The sequence below is a fragment of the Primulina huaijiensis genome, chromosome 11, assembly GCF_012295235.1.
Source record: "Primulina huaijiensis isolate GDHJ02 chromosome 11, ASM1229523v2, whole genome shotgun sequence".
Taxonomy (NCBI): domain Eukaryota; kingdom Viridiplantae; phylum Streptophyta; class Magnoliopsida; order Lamiales; family Gesneriaceae; genus Primulina; species Primulina huaijiensis.
In genome coordinates, this window is record NC_133316.1 from 20,534,688 (window position 1) to 20,562,445 (window position 27,758).

Below are 27,758 nucleotides of genomic sequence, written 5' to 3' on the forward strand. Positions count from 1 at the left end.
ATCCATGAAAAAATATTATTTTTTATTCTAAGAGTATTACTTTTTATTGTGAATATCAGTAGAGTTGATCCGTCTCACAATTAAAGATTAATGAGACCGTCTCAAATGAGACTTACTCATAAAGCAATTGATAATTCCATCTACTAATTATTTATCTTAAATTAAATTTAAATAACAATAATATCCTTAATAAATAATATTATAAATATTTTATTAATTATTAAAAAAACAAAGTACAAATTATTCATGTTATCTCAAATTTAATCGATGAAACCAAACAAATTTTTATTTATATTTTTAAAATTTTTTTTTCTTATCACGCTGAATTATTTACCTCTACCCTATTATTTTATCTTTTAACTTGAAACGACGGGATAAAGTTAATCGCTTTGGGATAAAAATAATAACTCGTTATGAATATCTACTCTGAAAAAATAAAGAGGTGAAGACGCAATTCCCTATAGTTCAAGGGTGAAAATGCAATCACATATGTTTATTCCAAAGTTTGAAAAAATCAGTCAAACTTCAACTCCTCTCTCTCTCGGGTTCAAACACTTTGTCCTTCTTTTACTTCGATTAGAAGTTTGTTTGATTGTTTTACCAATAGTTTTCTCCTATTGAATTCAGAACGTTAGTCGCAATTTAGTTTTTGATCTGTTGTTGTAGTATTTGTTGTTCAAGAACGGGATAAAAGTCGACTTTTTTTTTTACCAAAAGAATTATGGCGACGATGGAGAGTTTGATCGGGCTGGTGAACAGAATTCAAAGGGCATGCACCTCCCTCGGTGATTACGGAGGTGGTGACGAGGCCTTTTCCTCTATCTGGGATGCTCTACCTTCCGTCGCCGTTGTCGGTGGACAGGTATTTGTTTGATAAATTTTGCGGCTGTTTTGAGGTATCTGTCGCTACATGAATTGCTATCTCATATAAACTAACTGAATTTCTTGTCAGTGGCTTGAAAAATTAGCTGATCTAGGGAAATATAATTGAGATGTTTTTAGTTTTGTTAGTAAATAGGTTTTCTTTGTCGATTTTAGTTGTGAGATAAGTTCTGTGGGTAATCGTGCGGTTTGTGATTATTTTATGATTCATATTGAAGGGTTTTTTGTTTTGAACCGAAAACAGAGTTCGGGAAAGTCATCCGTGTTGGAGAGTATCGTGGGGAGAGATTTTCTTCCTCGAGGCTCTGGTTAGTTCGTATGCTTTATCTGTATGATTTTATTCTTAGAAATAGATGGTTATGTTCAAAGTGCATGCTTGCGTTGATTGATTAATGGGGCCACTTCATCAATATCCTGCATACCTTTTTAAAATTATTAACTGCAGGCATTGTTACAAGGCGGCCGTTGGTACTGCAACTGCAACAAACTGAAGATGCAAAGCAGGAATATGCTGAGTTTGGGCATCTACCGCAAAGACGATTCACTGATTTCTGTATGTGCTGTTTAGGATTGAATTAGAAATTATCTTTGTTCTGGTTTGGGTACTTTATTTGTGATGCCTTCCCTTGTACGGCCCTCCATGTTTATTTACTTGTTGAGGTTATTGATGTAGTTGTTTGATAGAAAGTGGCAAAAGTCAGTGTCTTAGTGTTAAAAAAAGGATCTCACTTCAGTGGGATTTGATCGTAGTTAAAAATTTCATACATGGGTACTAAGTAAGATCCTAGTTGCACTTTCGTTGTAAGTTCCTGTTTCTCCTAAGGTTTTTGTTGTGGTGTGTACATGCCATATTTATTATTTACCATTATCATTTCAAAATCAGTAATTTCAACTGTTTCACTGGCACTGACCAAACTAAGGAAATGTCTCGGTCCTCACGTGTTCTCATGCAGCCTTGGTTCGCCAGGAGATTCGGGATGAAACTGACAGAGTCACAGGGAAGTCAAAGATGATTTCTCCTGTTCCTATTCACCTGAGCATCTACTCCCCCCATGGTAATGTTGTGTTGTGGCAATAATTTCTGATTATCTCAGCAGAAAGAGGATGACCAAAATTCCACTTTTGAGTTTTCGAATGTTGTTTTTCTCTCACATGAGGGTTTTTCCCATATCGTTGTCCTGCAGTTGTCAATTTAACTCTGATTGATCTGCCTGGTTTGACTAAAGTTGCTGTTGGTAAATTTATCTTCCCTCTACTGGTAGCAATTTTCATTTGAATGAACCTTGTGTAATAAGAAAACCTCTTCTTTTTTTAGAGGGGCAACAAGAAAGCATAGTCCAAGATATTGAAAATATGGTTCGCTCATATGTTGAGAAGGTAAAGATAAAACCGTGATCTCTTAGTACTTATTATCCATTACCATCTTTGTGTAAACTCAATATTCTTCGACCATAAGCCTTGAATGCACATATTTCTATATGATTACAAATAATTGGAAGAATTTGTAAAACATTTATTGCAATTTCATGGTGTAAAAGCTTCATCACTCTGGAGCTAATTAGTTTCTTTCCACTGCGTGGCTATTAGGCTGTTTTTTTTTATAATGCGAGTTTTCTATTTTTGTTGCAATTTAACAATTATGCTGATAGTTTTGTGTCATGCACAGCCCAACAGTATCATATTGGCAATATCTCCTGCGAACCAAGATATCGCAACCTCAGATGCCATTAAACTCGCAAGAGAAGTGGATCCATCCGGTAGGTTTTACTTATCAGATATAAATTAAACTATTAACGTTGACTGAGCTTTGTCATGTTACTTGTGTTGTAATTTTAATGGCTCTATTTGCAATTATGCAGGTGAACGCACATTTGGGGTGCTGACTAAGTTAGATCTGATGGATAAAGGAACTAATGCAGTGGATGTAAATTTTTGTCCCTATCAGTATCTTCTAGACACACACGTACTCGAGCACCAGCACCTCTGGAAAGGGTGAACTATAACAAAATATAAACTATAGACATGTATTGTTCTGTTGAAACCATGATAGTTTTCATAGACAAGAACTTGCTATTGCCAGTGTGTATTATTATCTTACAAACACATTTGTTTCCCTGTGCTGAGCATTCTTGTATTAAGCGCCTAAAGTTTCATGTTGTTATTAATTCAGTTTCATGATCGTTTATTGATGTGTTTATATTTGCCTCTTGTCTTCCAATTTTTTGTGTAAATCTTATCTTCGTAACTTCGTAACTCTTTGTTGTTGTCTACTCTCTCTTCCGTTGTGTTGCTGTTGCATTTCAAATTTGTCATGTAGAGATTCTATCTTTCGACTTGCTCAATAACTTTCTTATGACACCCTCAATAGGTTCTGGAAGGAAGATCATATCGTTTACAAAATCCATGGGTGGGTGTTGTGAATCGTTCGCAAGCAGATATTAACAAAAATGTTGATATGATTCTTGCTCGGCGGAAGGAACGTGAGTATTTCGCTACGAGTCCTGATTATGGACACTTGTCAAGTAAAATGGGCTCCGAGTATCTTGCAAAGCTTCTTTCGAAGGTAGATTTGACTTTCCCATTGCATGCTTGCGTAGTGCTCATGTTGTTTAATTCATCTAAGGCTCAGATTGTTGATTTTTTTTATTTAGCATCTGGAATCTGTCATAAGGGCTAGAATACCAAGTATCACTTCACTGATCAACAAAAGCATTGATGAACTAGATGCTGAGCTGGACCACCTCGGAAGGCCTGTAGCTGTCGATGCAGGGGTGAGCTTATTACCTAATCGTGATTTTTTATTAGAACGTGAACAAAAATTTTGGTACTGAAGTATATATTTCAGGCTCAATTGTACACCATCTTAGAACTTTGCCGTGCTTTTGACCGAATTTTCAAGGAACATCTTGATGGAGGGTATGTTTCTATCTGTGCTTTTGATAGCTATTGCTTTCATTTTACACCTCTTTGGTTCTATGCTTGCACATGGTTCATGGTTCTAATTAGCAGTATGTATTTATCATGTCAGCCGACCAGGCGGCGATCGAGTTTATGGAGTTTTTGACAACCAACTGCCAGCTGCTTTGAGAAAGCTTCCATTTGATCGACATCTCTCATTGCAGAATGTAAAAAAGATTGTATCAGAAGCTGATGGTTATCAACCACACTTGATTGCCCCTGAACAAGGTTACCGACGACTTATTGAGGGTTCACTAAATTATTTTAGGGGGCCAGCCGAAGCATCTGTGGATGCTGTAAGTATATCTTTTTAAGCCATTTTTCCCGCACGACTGTTTTATGTCTTTATTTACCCGTGACTGACTATGTACCCATGATCGACCAACAAAACTATTGTTCAGGTTCACTTCGTTCTAAAGGAACTCGTGAGGAAGTCAATTGGGGAGTGTCAGGTTAGTTTTAGGTTATTCATAGTTGTATTTGGGGTCTGTTTTTTGGGTGTACCCGTGCGTCATTTGTTTCTTGATTTCTGTGCTCAGGAATTAAAGCGTTTTCCATCTCTGCAATCAGCAATAGCTGGGGCATCAAATGAAGCTTTGGAACGATTTCGTGAGGAGGGCAAGAAAACAGTTATTAGATTGGTTGAAATGGAATCATCTTATCTGACTGTTGAATTCTTCCGGAGACTTCCCCAGGAAATTGAGAAAGTGGGAAACCCAGGGGGTAACCCAAAGGAGAATCCAAGGGAAAATTCAGCAGCTGCCCCACCCCCACCCATTGATCGTTATGGCGATGGACATTTCAGGAGGATAGGGTCAAATGTTTCATCTTATGTTCATATGGTGTCTGAGACTCTGAGGAACTCGATTCCGAAGGCCGTGGTTTACTGTCAAGTGAAGGAGGCGAAACAGAATTTGCTAAATCACTTTTACATTCTAATTGGGAAGAAAGAGGTACTGTCCCATGTTTCATCTTTCATTGGTATATTTTTCATGTGTTTCTTTAATATTTGTTTCTCTAAAATTTGATGGGAAAGTCTTGTAATAGACTCACATTGTTTTGCTATATTATATTCCATGTCACCCATTTTCAGTTGGAATATCGTGTAATTGGTACTCAATCTAGACTAACAATTTAACAGAAAATAGACGGTTGCATAATTGCATTCAAATTAAATGTCTGCCGAAGTTATTTCTTTTATGGTTGTGTTACCTGGGATTTTCGTTTTTTTTAAATGTTGTCATTCGGTGATTTTGTGTAGGGAAAACAACTCGCGGAGTTGTTAGACGAAGATCCAGCATTGATGGAGAAGAGACTACAATATGCTAAAAGGCTTGAATTATACAAGAAAGCAAGGGATGAAATTGATTCTGTCTCATGGGTTCGATGAATTTCAGGTTTGCCGTAGACATGTTATTCTGTAATTTTTATGTTTTAATACATTACACGGTAGCAAGGCTTACAGAATCTTGATTGTCATTAGAACAGGGATTCATTCTTACATTTTTTTGGCTTGATTGATGTATTTTTTACCTAGCATTCATTGCACTACCTCATCCTTGTGTAAGGATATCAGAGTGATGAATCTACGACTTCAACGTCTCTAATATTATTGCTATATACACAAGTTTTTGGTGATTTATGTTTAGAATCTGCCTTTGGTCCTCCCATCTAGGCGAAACTGGTTCATTTCGGTTACCTCATCAAACCATTTTGGTATTTTTTGAACTTTCACAACTCTTGAGGAATTTTAAGTGCAACAAGCACATCTAGAACATTATTTTCTATCACCTCACGGAATAGCTTTGTGTCGGGCTTTCGGCATGTTGGACCCTTCGTTTATGTCACATTTGAAGTTCAACGTTAAAATTTATCTTTTTTTTTCGTATTCCACTTAATATTATTACTTGTTAGTATCTTGCACCACCAATAACTTTTCGGTTGAATCTATGATCATGTCAATTTTCAGCCATTTTAGGAGCGTTTCATTCATTTGATTGGGAAAAAGGTAGCCCGAGACCGAAAGTCAAATAATTTGTTCGTCGCTCACGCTTCATTTTTTTTTTTTAAAAAAAAACTCAAAATATTAAATAAAAAAATATCTATTTATTAAAATAATTTTATATTAAAAATAATAATACTCGAACCCAGAATCTGGAACTGGTTTGATCTGGACCAGAGCTTGTCCGAGGTTTGGATTACCTCAGACCGAGTCCAAACCAGTTCCCGCACCACCCGATCCAAAACCAGAATCGAAACCAATAAACATGTCTAGTTAAATTAATTTATTCATGGAATACTCATATGTGGTGTAATCGAAGGGTGTCACAACTCACATGCCAACAACTCGTGATATAACGTTTTCTAATTAATTGATGTTCGAGCAAATGTCTCCCTTTATATGGATTCAAAGGCGATGCCCTTTAGGCTTCAAGTTTAAATCCAATCTTTCAATTTCTTTTTGTCATGTAGAATCATCGGACCTATCTTTAAGACAATACTCTAAGGTAGCATCTCGTTTAATGGATAATTTGATCATTGTCCTAAAGGTCCATCCAAAAACAATTCGATGCAGAAATTTCCTTCGTTAACCCTTAAAAAATGCAATCAGATTTACCTTCTCTGAAAATACTAAAGATGTCTCTTAAATTATTCTACTTGTATCAATGTGGTGAAATCCGTAGTCATTGATAAATGGCTCATTTGCAAATCCCTTGACAATGTAATAAATAGGAGCTAAAAATGTTGAGTAAAGGGCACAAGGCGTCGCCAGTTCAAGTAGTGATTTTCATTGCCTCGGTTTTCTTTTCTAGATTTTCTAAAACCGTCCACAATTTAGAGTCTGCAAAATCCTTGATGACGACACTTGCCCCGGCATCAGATAGTAGCTTCTCAGGATTCCTCGTAGCTAATCCTACAACAGGCATTGCAGCCGCCACCCCAGCTTTTACCCCGGAAACAGAATCCTTCATTTTTAAAAAAAAACAAATTAATGTTCAGGGGTTTTAATGAATGGTTCGTCAATATATCTATTACCAAAATTATGCTTTGTTAAGGGAAAAATCGAACCTCGAAGATAAAGGCGTGGGCAGAAGATACTCCAAGTTCCTGTAGAGCCTTTAAATAAGGGTCTGGGAAAGGTTTTGCTCGTTCACACTCACTACCAATGATAAGTTGCTGGAAAAATTCTCCTAAGCCTAGTATAGAGATCATCAGTTCAGCATTTGGTCGTGGTGCATTGGTAACAGCAGCCCGTTTTAAACCGTGATCTTCGACCCATTTGCATAACTTATCAAGACCAGTGACGGGTTTTAATTGTTCCGATGCCAGTCTGTGTTTTTATGAAGGATCAGCTATTATATCTCTGAAAGACTTTATCACAAAAGAACTCGAATACATGATGATAAAAAAACAGGTGTAGAAATGAGAATGTTAGAAATATAGAAGATTTACTTTGTCCAATTAAGTCTAAAACAATATCCTAAATTTTTATTACAAGAAAACTATTGGATTGCTCAATGGATCAAAAGACACGAAGTTTTGTTTTGCTGACTGCAAGTTTCAACAGATAGGGGCGGGGCAACTCCACAAGAGGTGAATAATGCCAGTTAACCCTTTCAGATAAAAAGGAAAACGCAAAGAAGAAACCTTTGTGAAGAAGTTTTGAAGAAATGTAAGATCTACTCTTTCAAACAAGTCAATTCGTTTCCTCTAATCAAAATTCTTTATGGCAACTTAAATGTTGTTAGTTTAGTTTACCTCCTAAATATTGCTTCCTTATCATCCATGAATTTCCGGGCTCTTTCAATTTCCCAATTTGGTAAGAGAACATGACAGAGTTCTTCATTATGCATGCCACTAATATTCTTTATGAAGAATTCCTTGCTTATGGGCTCTCCCCCGTTGAATCCTATCTGCTCAGTTGCAAAAAACAAAACAAAACAAAACATATCAAAGCAAAAACAAGAGTAGGAATAAGAACAAGAAAGTAAAAGGCGAATAACATTTAGGTTCTCTGGTATGGTTAAAAGCTCCATATGGAAAACGAACAAAATTTCAGCATGTTCAGAACAAAATAAGGTATTGCATGAATTTCGTCTTTTTCTTGCTTTTAGTGGATTAAATTGACATAATGAGCCCCCTTCGCCCCCCCGTTGAGTCCACTCCTCATCAAAACGCAATTTCAAAGAAAAAAGAATCCAACTTTTAAGAAAGTAAAAAAAAGAAAAAATAATAAGAAACCTCTTGAAGCATTTCTCTGAAGGCGTAGTGGTGGAGAGGATCAGAATCACATAGTGTGCCATCTATATCGAATAGTATAGCTTCCAAAGGAGCAATAGAACCAAGTGAAGATTGTCTGATAAAAATGAAGGTCAAAAGATTATGTCCGAATTTTGAATAACAGGAATATTGTGAAGAGAGAACGCAACACAACACAATATCCACTTAGTTTGGCAATAAAGATGAACATCCACGACGCAAGACTCAGATGGCTAAGACTCCATTTGATCATATTCAATCTTCCTTCCCACATTCAAAATGAATTTCACCAACCACAGACCTAAATGGGAGGTGGGTGACTAGTTGAATTAAGCAGTAACAGTATAAAACCACAATGACACCAGAACTGAAGCTCAGAATCAAAACCAAACCCATAAAAACACAATCTTTGCCCGCTGGGAATACAAGAGAAAACCAAATGCCGAAAAGAAAGAGCAAAAATGAAAAACATAGGTGTGTGTGTGTAGTACCGTAATGAGAATGAGGTCATCCTAGGAGAAAAGGCTCGAGAATTGATCGAGATATTTCGAAAAAGTGGGGTTGAGTGGAGGACGGGATTGATGCTGGGTTTAAAATGGAGGGAGCATTGCTGAAGAAGAGGCAACATGGCGCGACGAAAAAGCTGCCACCCCTGTTCGCTAAGTCCCCCGAAAGTTTGAGCGATAAACGTGAAGAGTTGGGCGCTTCAGTGGCTCTCGTGTTAGATATTATCATTTTCGGGCAACAAAAAAGTTCAAGAGAGTGGATTTTCTTTATTGTTACATTTTCCCACTCTCTTAAAATATCGAAAGAAACATAAAAACCTCTTTTTTATGCTGCACACACTGCGCATATCACCCGATTATTGATATATAATTTTGATATATTTTATTATATCTAGAGTAGGTCTCTTGTGAGACGGTCTCACGAATCTTTATCTGTGAGACGGATCAACCCTACCTATATCCAAAAAAAAAATAATAGTCTTAGCATAAAAAAATAATATTTTTTCATTGATGACCCAAATAAGAGATCCGTCTCACAAAATACGACCCGTGAGACAGTATCACACAAGTTTTTGTCTTATATCTAATAGGTTAGTGTCATCTCATCGATAATCACATAAACGTATACGTCGAGTGTGCAACATATCAAAACTGATATAATTATGTTTTGAGATATAAAAAAAAAATATGAATTTATTTTGGAGGAGAGAAGACAATACAATTAATATATGAAACCAATCATGATAATTGGAAAATAACTAAAAAATTTAATAGAGAATTTAAGAACTCATTTGGAGTTCCTTCGGAATCTGCCATTAGTAATAAACGAATATTCGGAAATTTAAAATGTTAAATTAAATATACTAAAGGTAATTATCGTGGACATGTGTTTCGCCTCCCAAATTATACAAGATAATGTCATCCATATTTTTTTTATTTTCATTTACTTTTTTACAATATAATTTTTAATAACTTCATATTACTAGAACTAATTCATATAAAACTTTAGTATAATCCGATTATTACTTATAACTCACCTTCCACGAATATCCCAAATTTGAAACGAGATTTCAGATTCAAAACACAATTTTTTAACAAACCTTTATCCCAACTCAAAAAAAAAAAAAATTGATATCAAAAGTATCGTTGTCATAATGAAAAGTAACAAATATTGGTAAAAATGTACGAAAAACACAAAATAAAGCTTAGTATATTAACTCATGTGGGACAAAATGCTACCTCTATTCATTTTTCGAGTCATTTTTTTTATTTTAAATATATTGAAAATAAAGAATTAAAATTATTGAATGTTGAAAATAAAAGTTAAAAATATCGAAAATTAGTGTGTGATGATGTATGTAATGATGTATTATTTTTTGATTATTTTCACAGAAATTCTATAAATAAGTCTCTCAATTTGTGAAGAAGAATACAATTGAGTAGAAAAATTTTTATAAAGTGTGTAGTTTAATATATTTTATGAATTTGATATTTTATTTTTTTACCTTAAATTTTCACTTTTAACACAATCTATATTAATTCTAATTTTTTAAACATATAATGAAATTTACATTTAGTTTTGAATCGAAATAAATAGTATATAATTAAAAAAAATTACAAAACTTCAATATACAGGTCAATTCCGGGGTTGTGCATTATAACTGTTCAGTAAATAGAACAGCCCAATAGTAGTCTGGCCCATAATAATTTTTCGGTAAGCCCATTTATAAGACGACGAGAGGCCCAAGAAATAAGCTCCCTTGTCCTCTGGAGCGTCGATTTGCGACTCGGAAGATGAACGGCGCGTGAAGTATAATCCAGCTGCGACAATGTCCACCCACCTCTCTACTCTGGAGAAGACGCGGTTTTCCCAAAGATACATTGAATCTCATCTGCTGGTGTTCTGCTCGTTTTCTCGTTGTCTTATCATCTAAAATGCTGCCTTTTATTTTACGTAGTTCTTAATTTTGCGCCTCCGAAGGTTTTGGGCCCGGTGGTGTTTTTCAGCAAGCAAATGCTGACCACTGCCTATGGAATTGTGGATGGAAGCTATGTTCCAAGTGCTGATACTTCGCAAGGGAGCAAAAGCCCGGTGTAAGTATTGTTCTTTTGTGTAGAAAATATTGGTTGTTCCAACGGTTTCAGTTAAATTTAAAGTAAATAAAATCCATGGATTATTATGTTAATTTGCTTGGAAGAAAGTCCACAAAGTTACTGACTTTCTAGAGTGGATAACCGATGGATGCATTCCTCTGCAATTGTTGGAAAAATTAATTGGGTGGTATGATCTTTCTGAGCTAAAACCAAATGCAGAGAAAATTGGTTGTATTTTCTGCATCAGTGGATTTTCACTGTAGTTTCGTTGCTATCTGTTCTGAATTCACCATTGTAACAACTAGAAAACGATGAATAGTTAGACAATTTCTCAGTTTTCAGGTTAATGTAGTTTGGCTCAGTAAAAGCCTGGTTTATGGCAACTACAATTGAATCATTTTCTTGATACTTGATAATACTTAGGATATCTTAACCATGACTCACATTCTCATTACTCGTTTTGAGACATTTGTTCATTATTCAACATAAAGTATATCAGCACCAAACTAGGTTGTATCCTGGTCAAGATCAGAAAGTTTTGACCTTTTGAGGGGTCTGTGTTAGTTTTATTTACATCTTCTGCCAACTATCTTCTTTCTAAATAAAGCCCATTTTTTCGTATAGATGTATAAAACATCGACTAAGCTGGGGCATAAATCAAACTAATATGACTTCGTTGTATTTTTTTTAACACCCTGAATTGGCTGGTTTCTGAGGGCTGTAAGATGTAAACTACCGTATCTGAATTAGGTCTATCTTGATGTAAGAATCACGGTCTTGATTAATTTCAGAAAAAATTAATATGACATTGAATTGACTAGTGAATATTCACGGTGCAAACAACTATAAATTTCCCTTGATAATCATTGTTTACACTTGTATCAATGGGAACTTAAGTTACAGTGTAAATGGAGCATCTGAATTTTATAGACCAGTGTAGGCAATGTTAACCGGTTCACGAGCTGGATGCTAACCATAAAGTTTGGGGTAAGATGGAAAAGACACCAACTAGATCGTTGAAACAATTTATCAATTGCATACTTAGTAACTCTCTCACTCCAAGATTGGAGCTCAATTAAGTTATGCTTTGCATCATCACTCTATGATAGACTTGGCTATATTTGTGTACTGGTTACAAAAGCATTCCTGCTGAATATTTAAATGATTCTTGGCAGTCACTCTCAAAGCGTGAAGCTGAGGAGCGCTTGAGTGAGGTTAGCTTTTCCACACTTGCATACTGTAAAGTTCGTTTGACTGTAGGTCCTAAGCTTATGTTTTCTTGGATTTTTTCTGCAGGGAATGAATAAAATTGAAGAATTTTTTAGTTGTGAAGGAAGATCTGTGGATGAATTGTTTAACCCAATTGTCTTGTTTAGAATGTGATGGATTGATTACAAGGAAATGGCATGAATTTTAAAACATAATGTAAGCACCATGTTAAGTAAAGGTTCATATTAACTACTGTATGATTTCTCTCGTTATGTAAATTATATAACTTATGATATACTTTGTTAGTCCTCTAGAAATGTTCTCTCGTTATGTAAATTATATAACTTATGATATACTTTGTTAGTCCTCTAGAAATGTTTATAAGCTATAAAATACGAGTTGCATTTCGGTAGTGCTGATCTAGTTAAGGTGAATGTAATTTTTCACATTTTATGATTGACATGTTGACAGACTTTGCGGGCAATGCCTGTAGTCGATTTGGAAACACACACTCTGTGTCTTGTTGGTGCACCTAATGTAGGAAAATCATCATTGGTACGTCTACTATCAACAGCAAAGCCTGACGTATGTATCTGGACGGTCAGACCTCATAAACTGTTTTATGCATTACTCCATTTATCTGTTTTTCATAGCTTGTAAATTCTAATGTCAACTAGTTGCTAATCACTAGTTTTTCAGGTCTACAATTATCCATTCACAACCAGAGGAATTCTGATGGGGCACATCAACTCGAGCTTCCAGAATTTTCAGGTTCACTTAATTTAGAGGGATCAACCTTATGTCAAAATCTCTCATCTATCTTGAAGCTCAACTTTAATTTTTTATTAGGTAACAGATACTCCTGGTCTATTAAGGAGACATGATGGTAAGACACTTTTTATGTTTATTTTCCTTGTTAGTGGGTATAATTCTTACTTGTGCGTATTGGAAAGCTACCTTACTCTCTCTTTCGTACCGTTATTTCTGGAAGTTATTATTTTGAGTGACCAATATGCAGGAATTCTATCTGCATTAATATGCTGTGGACTGTAATTTGTACTGTTTGCCATGTTTGGTGGTTTTTAAACAGTTTGCCATTTACAGAGAAATAAGAGAGATTTAGTGACCATCTTTGGCTTGATAAGGTCTCCAAGTGTGATTTGGTAAAGGATTCTCCTGTCGTCTTCATCACAGAAGATAGCAATACCGATAATTCAGAGCTGGCACAGTATCGTCAAATTGGACCTGATGGAGCTACGTGTCTCAGTCACGAATGAAGTGGGAATTGACGAGGTATGCATTTAAACTTCCACTTGATCTTGACAACTTGCAGGGGAACAAAATGCAGCTGCAATGAATTTATCTTTCGTCTACTTATCCATTATTATTATGTTCAACAACCCGTAATGCCTGCATGAAAATACTTGACTACATGGACGCTAACATTATCTCACATGATTCCATATTTCCCATGTGGCTGGCATGAAAGAAACACGCAAACCGTATCATTGCCATCATCTGTACAATTCTTAATCCCAAATTAGTTGAGATTCACTATATAGAAATTTTATGCTATAACGCATGATACACCTATATGGACGAAATTCACTAGAAAATCAGTGCACTTTGGTAGCACAGTCACACGAGTTGGTCCAACTATTGGTTGATAAACACCTTTAATCACACCAAATTGCATACTATATTTACTGACAGGGATTCCACATATTCATTTGTCACTCTGGCTATTGGTTGCTCAAGTCAGCATCCAATGTTAACATTTTCAATGCAACACTTGGTTCTCTGTAGTTGCTGCATTTGACTGCATTGCACTCTTGTGTAGTCCAAGAGACTAACAATTTCCCTTGACATTTTTTCACAAACCCTAATATATTTGTGGCTATTGTGTTTCTCTTGCAGTTGAAGTGGAGGGTGCATGAACTGCTAGTTTCTCAGTCAGCAAAGATAAATAACTTGAAAACAATCAAGAAACTCTGAGGTCGTGAGATATTGCCAAGGACATAAAACAGATGGTCATTTCCTGATTTGATCATCCTTGCACATCTGCACAGATACGAAGAGCGCATTGAACGAATCCTGGAGATCAGGTGATAATTAACAGAGATATGGGTTGGCTGATGGGATATGATAGCTCATGTCAATAGAAATATTACATATCCTTGGCACAACAAATGAGTGGGCTACCATGTTTGGATGTACAAAATATACGTTTTCCAATGAAGTTTTATTTGTGTCCTTAATTGCAAATTGATCTGTTACATTATGCTTAGATTGTACGTCATAATGAAATACATTAGAAGTCATCTTCTGTTATATTTGGTGTTTCATATTTTGCTTAATTATCCTAATAGCATTGAAACACAAAGAACCAATGGGAATACATGTCAACATAGATTTGAAAACGCAGGGTTCAAAAGATGTAATCTGGGTTATGATCTCTTAGCTCTGGCTTAGTGCACTTTCTAGTTTCATGTTTGCCAGGCCCCATTAAAAGTATTCATCAACTCAATAGAATACAATACGTTAAAGCATTCTTCGAGACCATTCCTTTTTCCGAAGGGAACATAAACATGATTTGATCTATTTCCAAAATGCCTTTCTTTTTCTTTTTCTTGAAGCTAAAATACCTTATTGGATATTCCTCAAAAGTCCAGGAGAGCAATGAGTTTATAATTATATTATAACTTAACAAAAGTATGCATCAAAATTCCTTGTTCAACTTTTGTCATTCAACTTCCAGTTGCACGAGTTTGCAACTTGCAAGGCACAGTTCCAACCAATTGCAACTTGCAAGGCACAGTTCCAACCAATTGCAACTCCCTAGATTCTCTAGGGCTACTTTCTAATAACTCCAGTTCCATGAACTTAGATAAGTGAGAGAAGAATCAAAGGGACAGGACATCCTCAGTTGCATGATAGATTTGCACCAGATAATATATAGATTTTGAGAACGTGAACCCAATAAAACAACAATTAAGTGACCATATCCTTGTCAGGGTTATCGTTCAGATTGCTAAACATGATGTCATTAATTTGGTTGACGTCAATATCCGATATAGGTTCAATGGGATACTCTCCGTCGTCATCTTGTAAAAGGATGGTATCCAGCGGTTCCCTACTGAATTCATCTGCAAAGGAGAGCAGAAGCAAGAAAATAAAATCCTCGGAGGTAAATAGTCAAGTCCCATCACAATTATTTCTTAAGCCTGTCTGTTTCAGGTTCTGCTGACAGCCTGAGAACAAGGCGCAACAAACGTAATGCAAATTCATAAGGAGTCAGCGTACCAAAAATTGAGCTCAAGGACGTAGGAGGAGGGGTAGCCAAAAAATTGAGGCCAATATAAAATCCAATTGCCAGTACGATTGTAACAATAAGATATGTCGGCACAGCCAATGCCCAATACCTGAAAAGTTATGCGCGCAATAGTAGAAGAGAATAACCCAATCCTATAGACAACTTCAAGTAAGATACCACATAAACGTTTCGCAATCCATATCATAAGAACATTTGACTTTTCAAGCGGACATCATATGTTAAATTACAACTAATGCAAGTGGAAACATTTAGTGAAGTTTGCAACCGCTGAACCAAATTGCAATTATCCATGCAGGCATACTGGTTTGTAATTTGGCTAAAACTAAGCCGTCAAATAAACTTCCCTATTAAGATCAAAATATTCCCTTGGCAGCCTTGTGACGTGACAACCATGCCCGGTCTCTTTCTCTAATAATTGACCCCCTTTACTTGTTTATAATCTATAATTTCAAATTGTGGCATTGGTGAATTTGCGACAAAAATGTATCTTTCTCCAATAAGTAATCCCCTTTACTTGTTTATAATTTATCACTTCAAATTGTAGCATTGGTGAGTTTGTGACAAAAATCAATAAGAAACATTTAATCCCAATTAAATTTCATCCAAATTGAGTAGTATACTGGAGAAGGAAACCACTCCGATTGGAGTGATAGATTGGAGTAAAGTCAATAGAATTGAACTATAATAGAAAGAAGAGAAAAAAGAATAATCAGTGTCATTGGGACCACTTCTTTTTGACAAAGGTTAGATGTTTTAAGTCGCAAGCTTAGATAACTTTCTATCGGGTGCAGAAAAAGCATATAAAAAGCATAGGAATGGACAAAAAGAACTGGAAAAACGTTCCAAACCAGACAAGGAAAGCATATATTCCATAATACTGACCTGTTTGGATAGTAATAGATCCCCATGGAATGTAACCAATGGTCCGGAAAATAGGCCCACACTATGAAAATGGCTGTTTCAGTCAAAAAAGACGGATAAATTTTAAATCAAATTTTATGTCCTAAAATCTTGAAGAATGAAAAGATGCAATCTTCAATATGTTAAATTTTGGTTTGGATCCAGCAGCACCATGCTGTGCATATCACCAGCTTTGTGCTTTGCACAACAGAGGATCCAAACTCGATAAATTTCTATCATGATGCATCCATTTATCCAAATAAATTTATTGAATTGGGAAGAAGAGAAACCGAATCTAGACAGTCCAATAATATTCATCCGCCAAAGAAACCTTGGGGAGGAACCCGTAGAGAGGAACGGGGCAGAGACAGTCATAGAAAGCAAATATATACATATATGTCATATAGCAAAAGACTTATACAAAATGACGCGTAGGCGGTAAATTTGTGTTACTATTCATCCAATTATCCCAATTCATCTATAGAAATTTTAGCCCAATTTGATAGCTGATACCCCCATAAAGATCCGGGTCGTTGCCATAAGGATCCGGGTCGAGTCGTTGCCATAAGGATCCGGGTCGATTGACGTCCCGGACACTATTAAGAGCCCGAGCACTACATGTTTCCCAAGAATTCTTCGAACAGCCCGGTCTCCCGCGCAATAATCGCCCGAGCTCTCATATAAGTACCCGGGTAATCAATTGCCCGAGCTACCTCGAGAATTGAACCATACTCAAGTATGATTGATACAGGACGTCTAATCTGTCAGAACAACTTGGGTTTGGAGTGTCCTAAAAGTCATCAGAAGATAGGGTATGGGCAGCCGACCTACCATACTTAGTAGGTAGCACTGGAATCAAGGTACCTACCTCATCTTCTACTATAAATAGCAGGTATAAATGTCATTTACCGATTCTGAAATCTTTGAACTCTCAAGCATTACACATATTTTCTCCCAAATATTGCTTGTGTTCATCTTCAACCTGCTGACTTAAGCATCGGAGTGGCCACGCCGGATACCCCTCCGGCGCCCATTCACGAGTTTCTTTCATTGTTTGCAGGTGCTATTGAAGCCATTACCTTCACTCAAATTCCCTAAAAACTATAAATTATTGATTTGACCTGTTGGAGCTCCTTACCCGGCTCATCCATTTCAACAAAGTCACATCATTGGCGCCGTCTGTGGGAAACTTGAGATTAAGGCGTTGATATGGCTCATACTCGAAGAACTAACCAAGAAAATTCCCGGGCTCATGGGGATAATGCGCGTACTTCGGGGCAAGGTGAGGGTGTTCCTCCCACGGGACCCAATCTTATTACCATGACCCCGGAGGAGTTGGCAAGAATAATCTCCGAAGCGGTGGAGAAGGCTGTGGCCAGGAGAGAAACTTCTCGTCAAGTTACACCACCCGGAGATGTGCAAATCAATGAGCAGGAGCAAGAGCAAGAATTGAGGGAGGAGGAAGTGAGAGGAGAGGATGAGGAATCTAGTGCTGGATCCAAATCACCTACCGTGGCTGAGGAGTTGTTGGAGTTAAGGCAGAAAATGAAAGTTCTGGAAGGGCAGTTGGAGAGTCGTAGCATTTCTCGAGCTACTGCTAAGGGTTGCCCATTTACCGATATCATTGTCCGGGAACCTCTTCCCGGGAACTTCAAATCCGCCAAAGTAAAAGATTACGATGGCAATGCGGATCCTGAGGAGCACCTAGCCAGGTTTGGAAACATGGCCATGTTACACTGTTATACAGATCGAATCAAGTGTAAAGTGTTCCTTGCCACTTTGGTGGATTCAGCTCAAAGGTGGTTTGAGGGACTGTCCCCTCAGAGTATTAATTCATTTAAAGACTTCCAGAGGGTGTTCCTACACCACTTCAGTAGCAGCAAGAAATACAAGAAGACCGCTTTTAGGCTTTTTGAAGTCAAACAGAACCGGGATGAAAGTTTGACGGCTTATATTAAAAGATTTAATAGAGTGGCTTTGGATGTACCTACTTTCGCTACTGAAACAAAAACTACGGCATTCACCCAAGGCTTGAGGGAGGGTGAATTTTTCAAGTCGTTGACCAAAAAAGTGCCCGGGGATTTCGAAGACTTATTATCCCGGGCAGAAAAATACATCAACATGGGGGAAGCTCAGAAGCAGAAAAGGGAAGCTGTAAGAAAAGAAAGGGGGGACCGGGTAGCTAGGCCCGAGGAGAAAGGGCAGAGAAGGAATAATCCAGGACACTTCTCTCACCACGTGCCTCTTAAGATTACCCGGGACAGAGAGGTTCGGGAATGCAGTAGGGATCTGGCCGCGGACCATCAATTATCCCGACCTGAGAAAAGAGGATTTTGTACTCTCCATAAGGTGTGTTATCACACCACCGAAGATTGCAAAACATTGAGGGGAAACTATTCCTTCCATTCCGCCCCAGAGCAAAGTCAAGCCCATAAGAGGCCGAGATGGCCATGGACATCTTCACAGCCAAGGCCCAACGCTCGGGGAGGAAATATGAGGAATGTACCGAGGGGAGAGCCCGTTAGGAGAAGAGAGCCCGATCTTGAGACGAAAAAGAAGTCACCCCCTGCTACAGGATTGATAAAAATGATATCAGGAGGCTCCACTGATGGAGACTCCAACCGGGCAAGGAAGTCGAGGAGTAGGAGGGAATGTATGGAGGTAGATGGAGTGAGAAGGAGTGAAGCGGTCATCAGTTTTGGCCCAGAGGATTTCAAGGGAGTGAACTTACCCCACAATGATGCCCTAGTTATCCAAGCCCGAGTGGCCAATTATGACATTCTGAGAGTCTTTGTTGACTCGGGAAGCTCTGTGAATGTAATTTTTAAAGATGATTTTGTGCAGATGGATTTGCAGGGCTACCATTTGGAAACCGTGGAAACTGCCCTATTTGGTTTTGCTGGCCATTTGGTCTACCCGGAAGGGGAAATCGTCCTTCCATTAACCCTGGGTTCCCAGGATCTCAAGAAGACGGTGATGACTACTTTTACTGTGGTAGACTCCCCTTCATCGTATAATATAATTTTGGGGAGGCCCGCTATGAATGAATTAAAAGCCGTAGCATCTACCTATCACCAAAAGATTAAGTTCCCGGTTGGTAGTAGAGTGGGTGAAGTCTGGGGAGACCAACCTTCCTCCCGGAAATGTTATGTAGAAGCTGTCCGGGTAGATCAGAGCAAAGCAAAGAAGGCTGGGAAGAAGGCCCGAACTGATGAAGTATGTGGAGGAGCAGTTGAGAAGGGGGAAGTGCATTTTGTGGCAGAAGAGGAGCAGGAAGTTGTGGAGATTGGACCAGGACAGCAGATCCGGGTGGCCCGAGATCTTAACATATCCACCCGGGTCAGTCTACTTAACTGTTTAAAGGATAATATTCACGTTTTTGCATGGTCCCAGCAGGAATTGACGGGAATCTCTCCCTTGATATCTGAGCACCAACTAAATATCCTCCCGGGATCTCACCCGATAAAACAGAAAAAGAGACACTTTGGCCCCGAAAAGGACAAAGTTATTGAGGAACAAGTAAAAGAGCTCTTGAAAGCCGGTCACATTCGGGAAATTCAATTCCCCACTTGGCTCTCGAATGTGGTATTAGTACCTAAATCAGCAGGGAAGTAGCGCATGTGTGTGGATTTTCGCGATCTCAATAAGGCGTGTCCCAAGGATCATTATCCTCTGCCCCGTATTGATCAATTGGTGGATTCCACATCGGGCTTCGAATTACTGAGTTTCATGGACGCATACCAGGGGTACCATCAAATCCCCCTGGCCAAGAGTGATCAAGATAAAGCTAGCTTCATCACCTCGGGAGGTACATTTTGTTATATTGTAATGCCTTTCGGGTTAAAGAATGCAGGAGCTACGTACCAGCGTTTGATGAACAAAGTCTTCGAGAAGCAACTGGGGCGAAACGTGGAAGTCTATGTGGATGATATCCTGGGGAAGACCCGGCAGGTGGCCAGCTTTATTGAGGATCTAGAAGAAACCTTTGCCACTCTCGTACATTACGGAATCAAGCTTAACCCGGCCAAGTGCATCTTTGGCGTAAAGAGTGGAAAATTCTTGGGATTCATAGTGACAGATCGGGGAATTGAGGTAAATCAGGAGAAAGTCAAATCCGTGCTGTGCATGCCATCTCCTCGATCTGTCAAAGACGTACAAAAGCTGACCGGGAGGATTGCTTCCCTCTCTCGATTTATTTCCCGATCAGCGCACAGGAGTTATCCTTTCTTTCAGGTATTAAGGAAGGCACGACAATTCGGATGGGATGATAAATGTGAACAGGCCTTCCAGGACTTGAAGATCCATCTTGCAGAGCTCCCTGTGTTAGTAAAACCAGAGCCCGGGGAAAAATTATTTGTTTATCTATCCACCACAGAGTATGCTGTCAGCTCAGTACTAATAAAAGAAGAAGGCTCCGATCAAAGGCCTGTTTATTATGTCAGCCATGCTCTGAGAGGACCCGAACTCCGGTACAGTGAAGTGGAAAAGATTGCTCTGGCCTTGATCATGACTGCCCGGAAGCTAAGGCCTTACTTCCTGTCACATCAAATAATTGTCTTGACTTATAGTCCTATAGGCAGAATCATGACTCATTGATCAAATGGGCAGTGGAGTTAGGAGAATATGATATCGAATACAAACCCCGGGTGGCCATTAAAGCGCAAGCCCTATCAGACTTTTTGCCTGAGATGGTACAACCTGCTGAAGATGAAGTATGGAGGGTGTTTGTGGATGGGGCGTCTAGCCTTGCAGGGTGCGGAATAGGTGTGGTAGTAATATCTCTTCCAGGAGAGAAGATTAAGTTGGCTTTAAGGATTGATTCCCGGGTTACTAATAATGAAGCCGAGTATGAAGCTGTCCTTGCAGGAATCCGAGCTGCTAAAGAGATTGGAGCTTCCCGTATTATTGTATATTCTGATTCACAATTAATCACTCAGCAGATAAAGGGTGTTTATGAAGCTAAAGATGATAGGATGCTCAAATATTTACAGCTCATAAAAACCCAGGCAGCCATCTTTGTGGATTGGAGTATCGAACAAATTGTCCTAAAAGTCATCAGGAGATAGGGTATGGGCAGCCGACCTACCATACTTAGTAGGTAGCACTGGAATCAAGGTACCTACCTCATCTTCTATTATAAATAGCAGGTATAAATGTCATTTACCGATTCTGAAATCCTTGAACTCTCAAGCATTACACATATTTTCTCCCAAATATTGCTTGTGTTCATCTTCAACCTGCTGACTTAAGCATCGGAGTGACCACGCCGGATACCCCTCCGGCGCCCATTCACGAGTTTCTTTCATTGTTTGCAGGTGTTATTGAAGCCATTACCTTCACTCAAATTCCCTAAAAACTATAAATTATTGATTTGACCTGTTGGAGCTCCTTACCCAACTCATCCATTTCAACAAAGTCACATCAATAGCGTTCCAAGAAACCACGAGGGAAAAAGTCTAATTTTACATGATAAGCATTGGAGGGAATTAAAATACCTTGCATTAACCAAACATTACATATACAGCTAGGGAGAAGTTGAAACTCACCGGTAGCGACAACCGTGGTGATGGATCCGACAAAGCCATAGACTTCTGAAAGTTTAGGTCCGTGTTCGCCGGAAACACCGAATCCGGTGGGAGACCGGTCGTCTGAATCCGGAGGAGGTACGTGAGCTCTCCGGTTTTTGGAGAAGCTTAGGATCCTCCGGGGGCTATTCACTGAACAAGGATCTTCCATTACGGAAGATCACTATGTCAAAGCTGCTGAGCGACAAGTAGTCTTCAAATATGGGTTTAAGTTTAACTAACAAATTCAAGGTTTATTATTATTATTATATATATATAGAAAGTAGTCTATCCAATTTTTTTTTTTTACTTATTTTCTAAAATCTACCTAATTTTCTATTTAATTTGATTTATATTAATAATATTATAATAATAAATAATAATTTACTTTTTTTCTACAATCTACCTAATTTTCTTTTTAATTTGATTTATTTTAATTATTATATATAAAGGATAATGAGGGTAAACTGATTTGAGAATTCTTATAGAAAATTAAATATATTTTTTTCCAAGAAAAATTCACGTTCTAAAAAATAGTTAATTTTATAGGAGTTATGTGAAGTGTTTTTTCCCAAGAAAAAGAGTGATAATAGTAAAGAATTTAGTGAACTTTCATAATGGAATTATCAAGTTTTCAATTTTTCACCAGTTAATTTATCCAGCATATTTTATCTCTTTTTTCTTGAAATTAATTTTGTTCATCATATGTATTTATAAAAAAACTAGTTGAATGAGGATTGTTTTGAGACTTGAGAGTCTCAAAAAGTAGGTTGATGAGTTTTGATTATATATTTTTAAAATAAGAATTTTCTTGCCTACATTTTTCCCCCCAAAAAACTTCAGATTTCCTCAGTAAATATTCATAGTATTTTGCCAAGAATGTAATGATCCAATGGCATCGCTTCTCATGAAAATAGACAAGGCAAGAATTTAATCCTTCCTTCCCCTAATATGCACAAAGAAGCCTGAGAAGCTGGAATCTGCTAGTCAGTTATTGTTTACTTTTTACTGCCAGTTAATGTTCAATCTCAATCAAAGTCATTACTCTTTGATCTAAACCAATCAAAAACATCTGTCATTGACAGTGGTTGAAAATGGAGATAACTGGAGCGTTGGCCAGAGGCAGCTCTTCTGTCTTGATGAAGCAGAAGAAAAGCAGTATTCTTATTCTAGATGAAACAACTGCATCAGTTGATTCCGCAACTGACGGGGAGATACAAAAGATTATAAGTCAAGAATTTAAAGATCGTATTGTTGTCACTATAGCCCACAGAATCCACACTGTTATAGACAGCGATTTTGTCTTGGTTCTGAGTGATGGTAAGAACCAACGTCATGAATAAATTTCCTAGTGTGTGTTCGAATACTCCTACTTATTGGTATTAATCTTAATGCATGACCGTTGCTTTTCTCTTGAGCAGGCAGAATAGCTGAGTTTGACACACCAGCAAAGCTATTGGAAAGGGAAAAATTTTTCTTTTCCAGGTTAATTAAAGAGTTTTCCATGAGATCACAGAGCTTCAACGCCATTCCGAAGTCGCAGCAATAACTTTGATCCCCCTGAAACGCTGGATATTGAACCAGGCATTGGCTCAAATGGAATTATTCTAGTTCTGCCATACATTTGTTAGACAAACTCCCAACAAGTTTCAACCAATGGTATCATTGGCATATCCTTCCAGGCTTTCCAGCTTATCAAGAAGTAATTCTACTTAGCAGAGCTGCTGGGACTTAGTCTACGGTCTTACAGCAAATAAGATTAAGAAACACTCGCAAATAAAGTTGCATGAAATTGCTCAAGAATGCCACGATTTCATTTGGAAATCCTATTGGGGACACACTTCTGTTACTGGAAAAAATTTTGATACAACAAGATCCATTTACACGCATTGCAATATTGCAATTACAATCTCAAGATGGGGGTAAATACTTGAAAATTTAACACTATAAGATTCATATAAGAGCTCTGCGTTATTGGAATTACAATCTTGGAGTCATGCATGCACGAGTGACCTGGAATTCATCAATCGATATCCAGACTCGAGTAAGGTTCGAATCCCGCCTGAAATGAAAAGGGGAAAAAATCAGAACTTAAATTTTTGAATAATGATTAGCGAAAGGCAAAAATAAGGACATTCGATGATCAAATAAAGTAGAATAACAGTTTAGTGCATATATATACATCTTTTAATTGAGTTGTCAAACTGCTATCGTGTTTCATCTTTTCAACATTTTTTGGCTGGGACTGAAGCAGGGAACCGGGTTAAATAAAAAATATATATATTTTAAATAGTCCAAATACCAACGTTACTTACTGCACAATCATCATGCACACGCCATATAGTCTCGCCTAAGAGGTTTGCCACAGATAAGATTGTAAGCTGTGGAAAATAGTTCAGTTCGGATACTGGAATAGTGTTTGTTATGATAACCTCTTGAAACAGACCACTCGACAATCTCTCTACAGCGGGAGGACTGCAACAAATTAAGATAAATTTTAAATGAAAAATATGTTCAGCATGAAGACTGAAAATGAATACATACAGTAATTATCGAAAGATGAATGTCATTGCTATTACAGGAATACATCGCTTCAAGAAATATTGGTAGAGTTAAGGTCTGGTCATCCATGAAAAATTTTCAAGCAGCTCAACAAATCCAAATACCCAAATATACACCACGAATGTTTGATACTTGTAAAGCGTTAGGGAGAGAATGTGTAGCTTGTAGAAATTAAAACGCAACTCAAAAGTTAATTTAATTGTTACTGGTAACATCAAATTTGGTGTCCATTGATCCATCCTACATGTTATTAACAAAATTTCGTCAAAAAGTTTACCTAAAAACAGCATGAGTGCTGCAAGCATAAACCTCCCTGGCTCCTTCTTGATGTAATAGAGCCGCACCTTTTGCAATAGTCCCTGCGAATAATCTGGAGTAAATGCAGTTTCCAACCACGGATACAAAAAACAAGACGAAGTAACTAAAACTGACGTCAATTAATGACCCTCGAATAATGGTAGATGCATAAAATATTGGGTCCAAGCGACTAACTAATACCTATGAATTAGCACAGAACAGGATGCAAGAAGTAATCCTATGGGAGAGTAAATCCTGCCAGCTAGAGCACTTTTAACTCTTTGAAAGTATGATCCTTAAAACTGAACTTCACCACATCATGTACAAGCATTCTTCTTTCCATTTCATACCCTTTCCCCATTATTCTAATAAATTTTCTTTCATTAATAAATACAAAATTCACACCCCCTGATAAATAAATATGATACAAACTTAATTTGCGGCAATATCTTATTTCGTGTATGATTGCCATATCATTTTTCAGGAATTACTTATATTTAACTTTGATTCCTTAATTGTTCCAGATTGAAAAGAAAGGATTCTGAGTCAGGAGGTGAGAAAAAACTAACCAGCAGTATCAATCATGTCGTCCACCATCACTGCTACTTTTCCCTTGACATCACCAATCAAATTCATCACCTGAGCATTTGATTTTCTTATATTTAAGACAGCTGAAGTATATCAAGAATGAGTACAAGTTACAACAGGAAAGGCCTATCTTAGATCACCCATTGGATTTAATAGCCACTTCCATATTAATTTGTTAATATGAATCTTATAAATTGCATCAAAGTACACAAATTTGTCAATCAATCAGACATACAAATAATAAATATATTTTAGCGAGGGACCATTAAGAGATAACATTATTAACCTCAGCGACATTATGCCCATGGCGTCTCTTATCTACAATGGCCAGAGGAGCATCGGACAACTTTTTGGCAAAAGCTCTAGCTCTAGCAACCCCACCAACATCAGGTGACACCACAACCAAATCATCAGAACATATTGTCTTACTGGCAAGATAATCAAGTATGACTGGCTGCTTGTGTGCGTATGACCGAATCATCCACCACCACATATACAAAAAACGGAGAAAGGAATTAGTTCACGTGAAATACCTATATGTGTCAACTAGCTTTAATAATTCAATCGCAGCAACAATTAAAAAGGTATATCACCAGTCCATGCACATGATCCACTGGAATGTCAAAATAACCAATTGACTGCCCCGAATGGAGGTCACAAGCAAGGACCCGATCTGCACCTGCTTCAGTGATCAAGTTTGCCACAAGTTTTGCAGCAATTGATTCACGTCCTTGAGTCTAAAATGTAAGTGCATAATTAAAATGAGAAGAAGAGGATATATTCAAAAATGCTCAATCAAACGGTAGGTGAAGCACATAAAATGTGATATACCACATTGAAGCCAGTTATATTTACATGTTATCAGTTCCTGAGTGTGAAAGTAAAAACATCCTAAAACATAACATGAAAAGAATCCAAAGGAAAATACAACTAGGTGATGTTTAGATATCTCTATTATCATGGGCAGATAGAGTCTAGGATCAAGGATGAGCAGATGGGCAAACTTTATAATTTACATGTTACCCGAAATTTGTATAGCTTCAAGTCCAGATTTCAACATGAGATAACCGAGTCAACCAGACTTTGTGTGTTATTTTTGGTACATTTTGCAATCTGAATAACATGCGATCCATGTTGATATACATTTTTTTCTTTACGGAGAACAAAAGGAGTAAATCTTGCCTTTCGATCAGCCCGTGCATATCCAAAATAAGGAATAACAGCTGTAATATTTTTGGCAGAAGCCCGCCGGCAAGCATCAATCATTATCAAGAGTTCCATGAGATTTTCATTGGCTGGTGGGCATGTAGGTTGCACAAGATACACATCACATCCTCTGACACTCTCTTGTAACTGAACATAAATCTCTCCATCAGCAAAACGTTTGATCTTAATTTTTCCAAGCTCCAGACCCATATAACAAGCAATTTCCTGTAAATGAAGCATTTGCCCATATGGCAATATAGTGAGCAAAAAATAGATAAAGTACGGAGAAAATCTATAAAGAGATTCAGAGAAACTCAAGAAGCAACAGGATATTTTTCACACAGCAATTCAAACCAAAATAGGAGCAACAAACTTTAATTGGAAATTTGCCGCGCAGGGCTGGAACAGCACGACGAGAGACTACCCAACACTAACTCTGCACTTAGATCATAAATTTAATCACTGTAATCGAGCTCGATGAACTGTAGACAATTCCAAGTTCTCACAATCTAACACTGAGACCCAAATTCAAGAATGTCAAACATTCGACTCTCACATTTCCATCATATAAATTCGCTCCAACAGCACGTTAATGACAGCAAAACGATTTTCTTTTTCTGAAAAGTACATGATCACCTCTCTCACACGCAAACAAATGCACAACATCGAAGCAAGCAGAAACCTGAGAAAGTCCAGGATTGGCGGTCCCAGAAAAAATACGAAGCCGTGTATCATTCTTCTGAGCCGGAATTCTGTCCAATAATTGATTAGGACTGGTCAAGAAGCTGGGAAACGGGGTAGCTTGCCCATTATGATCAAGCCCGACGGTGATTGGTTTCCCATTTTCCTTCCATTTCATCGACTCCAACACATTATCACACCTCTACGAGAAAAACAATAGCATCAAATCCCAATATATATTCAGAGAGTGTGATACATGCAAGAAAAACAAAATCTCACAATTAGTGATGGGGTTCGAGGAGTTGAGTGAAAAGCTTTATGGGGATTCAGAAGGTTGCTCATGGACCAGGCAAGAGAAGCCATTCAGGTACCAGAATTGTGATCACCGGTGAGAGAATTAGGGAATTAGGGTTTTAGCTATTTCCCAATGGATTGTAAAATATTAATTTAGTTTTTAAATTTTATTTTTCATGATTCTTTCTTACAGTCCATATTTTGATATTTAATTAAATAAATTCATTCGAAATCCAGAGTTCTAGGTGAAATTTTATTTCAATTGAGTTCCGAAATTGATATTTATATATCATGTGGGACTTTGATGTCGTATGAATGACGACACCTAAATAAAATATAATATCCTACAAAAATTTATTTCAAGCAAATGTAATAAAAGTAAGGGTGTTTTAGAAGCCGACCCGATCCCAAAAAAATAAAGTT

At 37.5% G+C, this 27,758-nt stretch overlaps 5 protein-coding genes and 1 long non-coding RNA gene across 19 annotated transcripts; 2 read left to right on the forward strand and 4 right to left on the reverse strand.

Annotated features, from left to right (window-relative positions):
- The first annotated feature begins 512 nt into the window (after positions 1 to 512).
- On the forward strand, positions 513 to 5,478 carry LOC140987990 (phragmoplastin DRP1E-like). The gene is made up of 15 exons (XM_073456815.1): positions 513 to 862; positions 1,127 to 1,190; positions 1,328 to 1,435; positions 1,836 to 1,937; positions 2,067 to 2,117; positions 2,198 to 2,259; positions 2,549 to 2,639; positions 2,742 to 2,806; positions 3,251 to 3,445; positions 3,534 to 3,653; positions 3,728 to 3,798; positions 3,911 to 4,136; positions 4,242 to 4,292; positions 4,380 to 4,793; positions 5,102 to 5,478. Exons 1-15 carry the CDS (start codon positions 722 to 724, stop codon positions 5,228 to 5,230), a joined length of 1,890 nt encoding a protein of 629 aa, XP_073312916.1. The 5' UTR covers positions 513 to 721; the 3' UTR covers positions 5,231 to 5,478.
- A 938-nt stretch (positions 5,479 to 6,416) lies between these two features.
- On the reverse strand, positions 6,417 to 8,860 carry LOC140987421 (haloacid dehalogenase-like hydrolase domain-containing protein Sgpp). The gene is made up of 5 exons (XM_073455916.1): positions 8,592 to 8,860; positions 8,083 to 8,197; positions 7,600 to 7,754; positions 6,910 to 7,171; positions 6,417 to 6,806 (listed from the first exon to the last, which is right to left on the reverse strand). The coding sequence occupies exons 1-5, from the start codon at positions 8,726 to 8,728 to the stop codon at positions 6,615 to 6,617; spliced, it is 861 nt and encodes a 286-aa protein (XP_073312017.1). The 5' UTR covers positions 8,729 to 8,860; the 3' UTR covers positions 6,417 to 6,614.
- A 1,462-nt stretch (positions 8,861 to 10,322) lies between these two features.
- LOC140987423 (nucleolar GTP-binding protein 1-like) lies at positions 10,323 to 14,240 on the forward strand. Of its 14 annotated transcripts, none has more exons than XR_012177113.1 (6): positions 10,328 to 10,887; positions 12,381 to 12,494; positions 12,609 to 12,680; positions 12,759 to 12,795; positions 13,000 to 13,202; positions 13,827 to 14,240. XR_012177113.1 is itself a non-coding variant. In XM_073455918.1 (5 exons), the coding sequence occupies exons 1-5, from the start codon at positions 10,849 to 10,851 to the stop codon at positions 13,844 to 13,846; spliced, it is 297 nt and encodes a 98-aa protein (XP_073312019.1). In that variant the 5' UTR covers positions 10,323 to 10,848; the 3' UTR covers positions 13,847 to 14,240. The 14 variants fall into 14 exon arrangements, 1 of the variants encoding a protein (XP_073312019.1); XR_012177123.1 differs by adding an exon at positions 11,997 to 12,125 and having other exon boundaries at positions 10,332 to 11,914; positions 12,381 to 12,509; positions 12,759 to 13,202; XR_012177118.1 differs by adding exons at positions 11,876 to 11,914; positions 11,997 to 12,125 and having other exon boundaries at positions 10,340 to 10,700; positions 12,601 to 13,202.
- Positions 12,878 to 13,819, reverse strand: LOC140987424 (uncharacterized). The gene is made up of 2 exons (XR_012177125.1): positions 13,348 to 13,819; positions 12,878 to 13,154 (listed from the first exon to the last, which is right to left on the reverse strand). It is a non-coding gene; the product is annotated as an uncharacterized lncRNA (long non-coding RNA).
- A 595-nt stretch (positions 14,241 to 14,835) lies between the features above and the next one.
- Positions 14,836 to 21,936, reverse strand: LOC140987422 (phosphatidylinositol N-acetylglucosaminyltransferase subunit P-like). The gene is made up of 4 exons (XM_073455917.1): positions 21,690 to 21,936; positions 16,126 to 16,198; positions 15,213 to 15,331; positions 14,836 to 15,055 (listed from the first exon to the last, which is right to left on the reverse strand). The coding sequence occupies exons 1-4, from the start codon at positions 21,877 to 21,879 to the stop codon at positions 14,901 to 14,903; spliced, it is 537 nt and encodes a 178-aa protein (XP_073312018.1). The 5' UTR covers positions 21,880 to 21,936; the 3' UTR covers positions 14,836 to 14,900.
- A 1,582-nt stretch (positions 21,937 to 23,518) lies between these two features.
- LOC140988824 (ribose-phosphate pyrophosphokinase 1-like) lies at positions 23,519 to 27,486 on the reverse strand. Its single transcript, XM_073457897.1, has 9 exons — positions 27,321 to 27,486; positions 27,043 to 27,243; positions 26,337 to 26,585; positions 25,748 to 25,891; positions 25,441 to 25,608; positions 25,136 to 25,205; positions 24,547 to 24,628; positions 24,023 to 24,182; positions 23,519 to 23,769 (listed from the first exon to the last, which is right to left on the reverse strand). The coding sequence occupies exons 1-9, from the start codon at positions 27,402 to 27,404 to the stop codon at positions 23,731 to 23,733; spliced, it is 1,197 nt and encodes a 398-aa protein (XP_073313998.1). The 5' UTR covers positions 27,405 to 27,486; the 3' UTR covers positions 23,519 to 23,730.
- Positions 27,487 to 27,758: the final 272 nt, after the last annotated feature.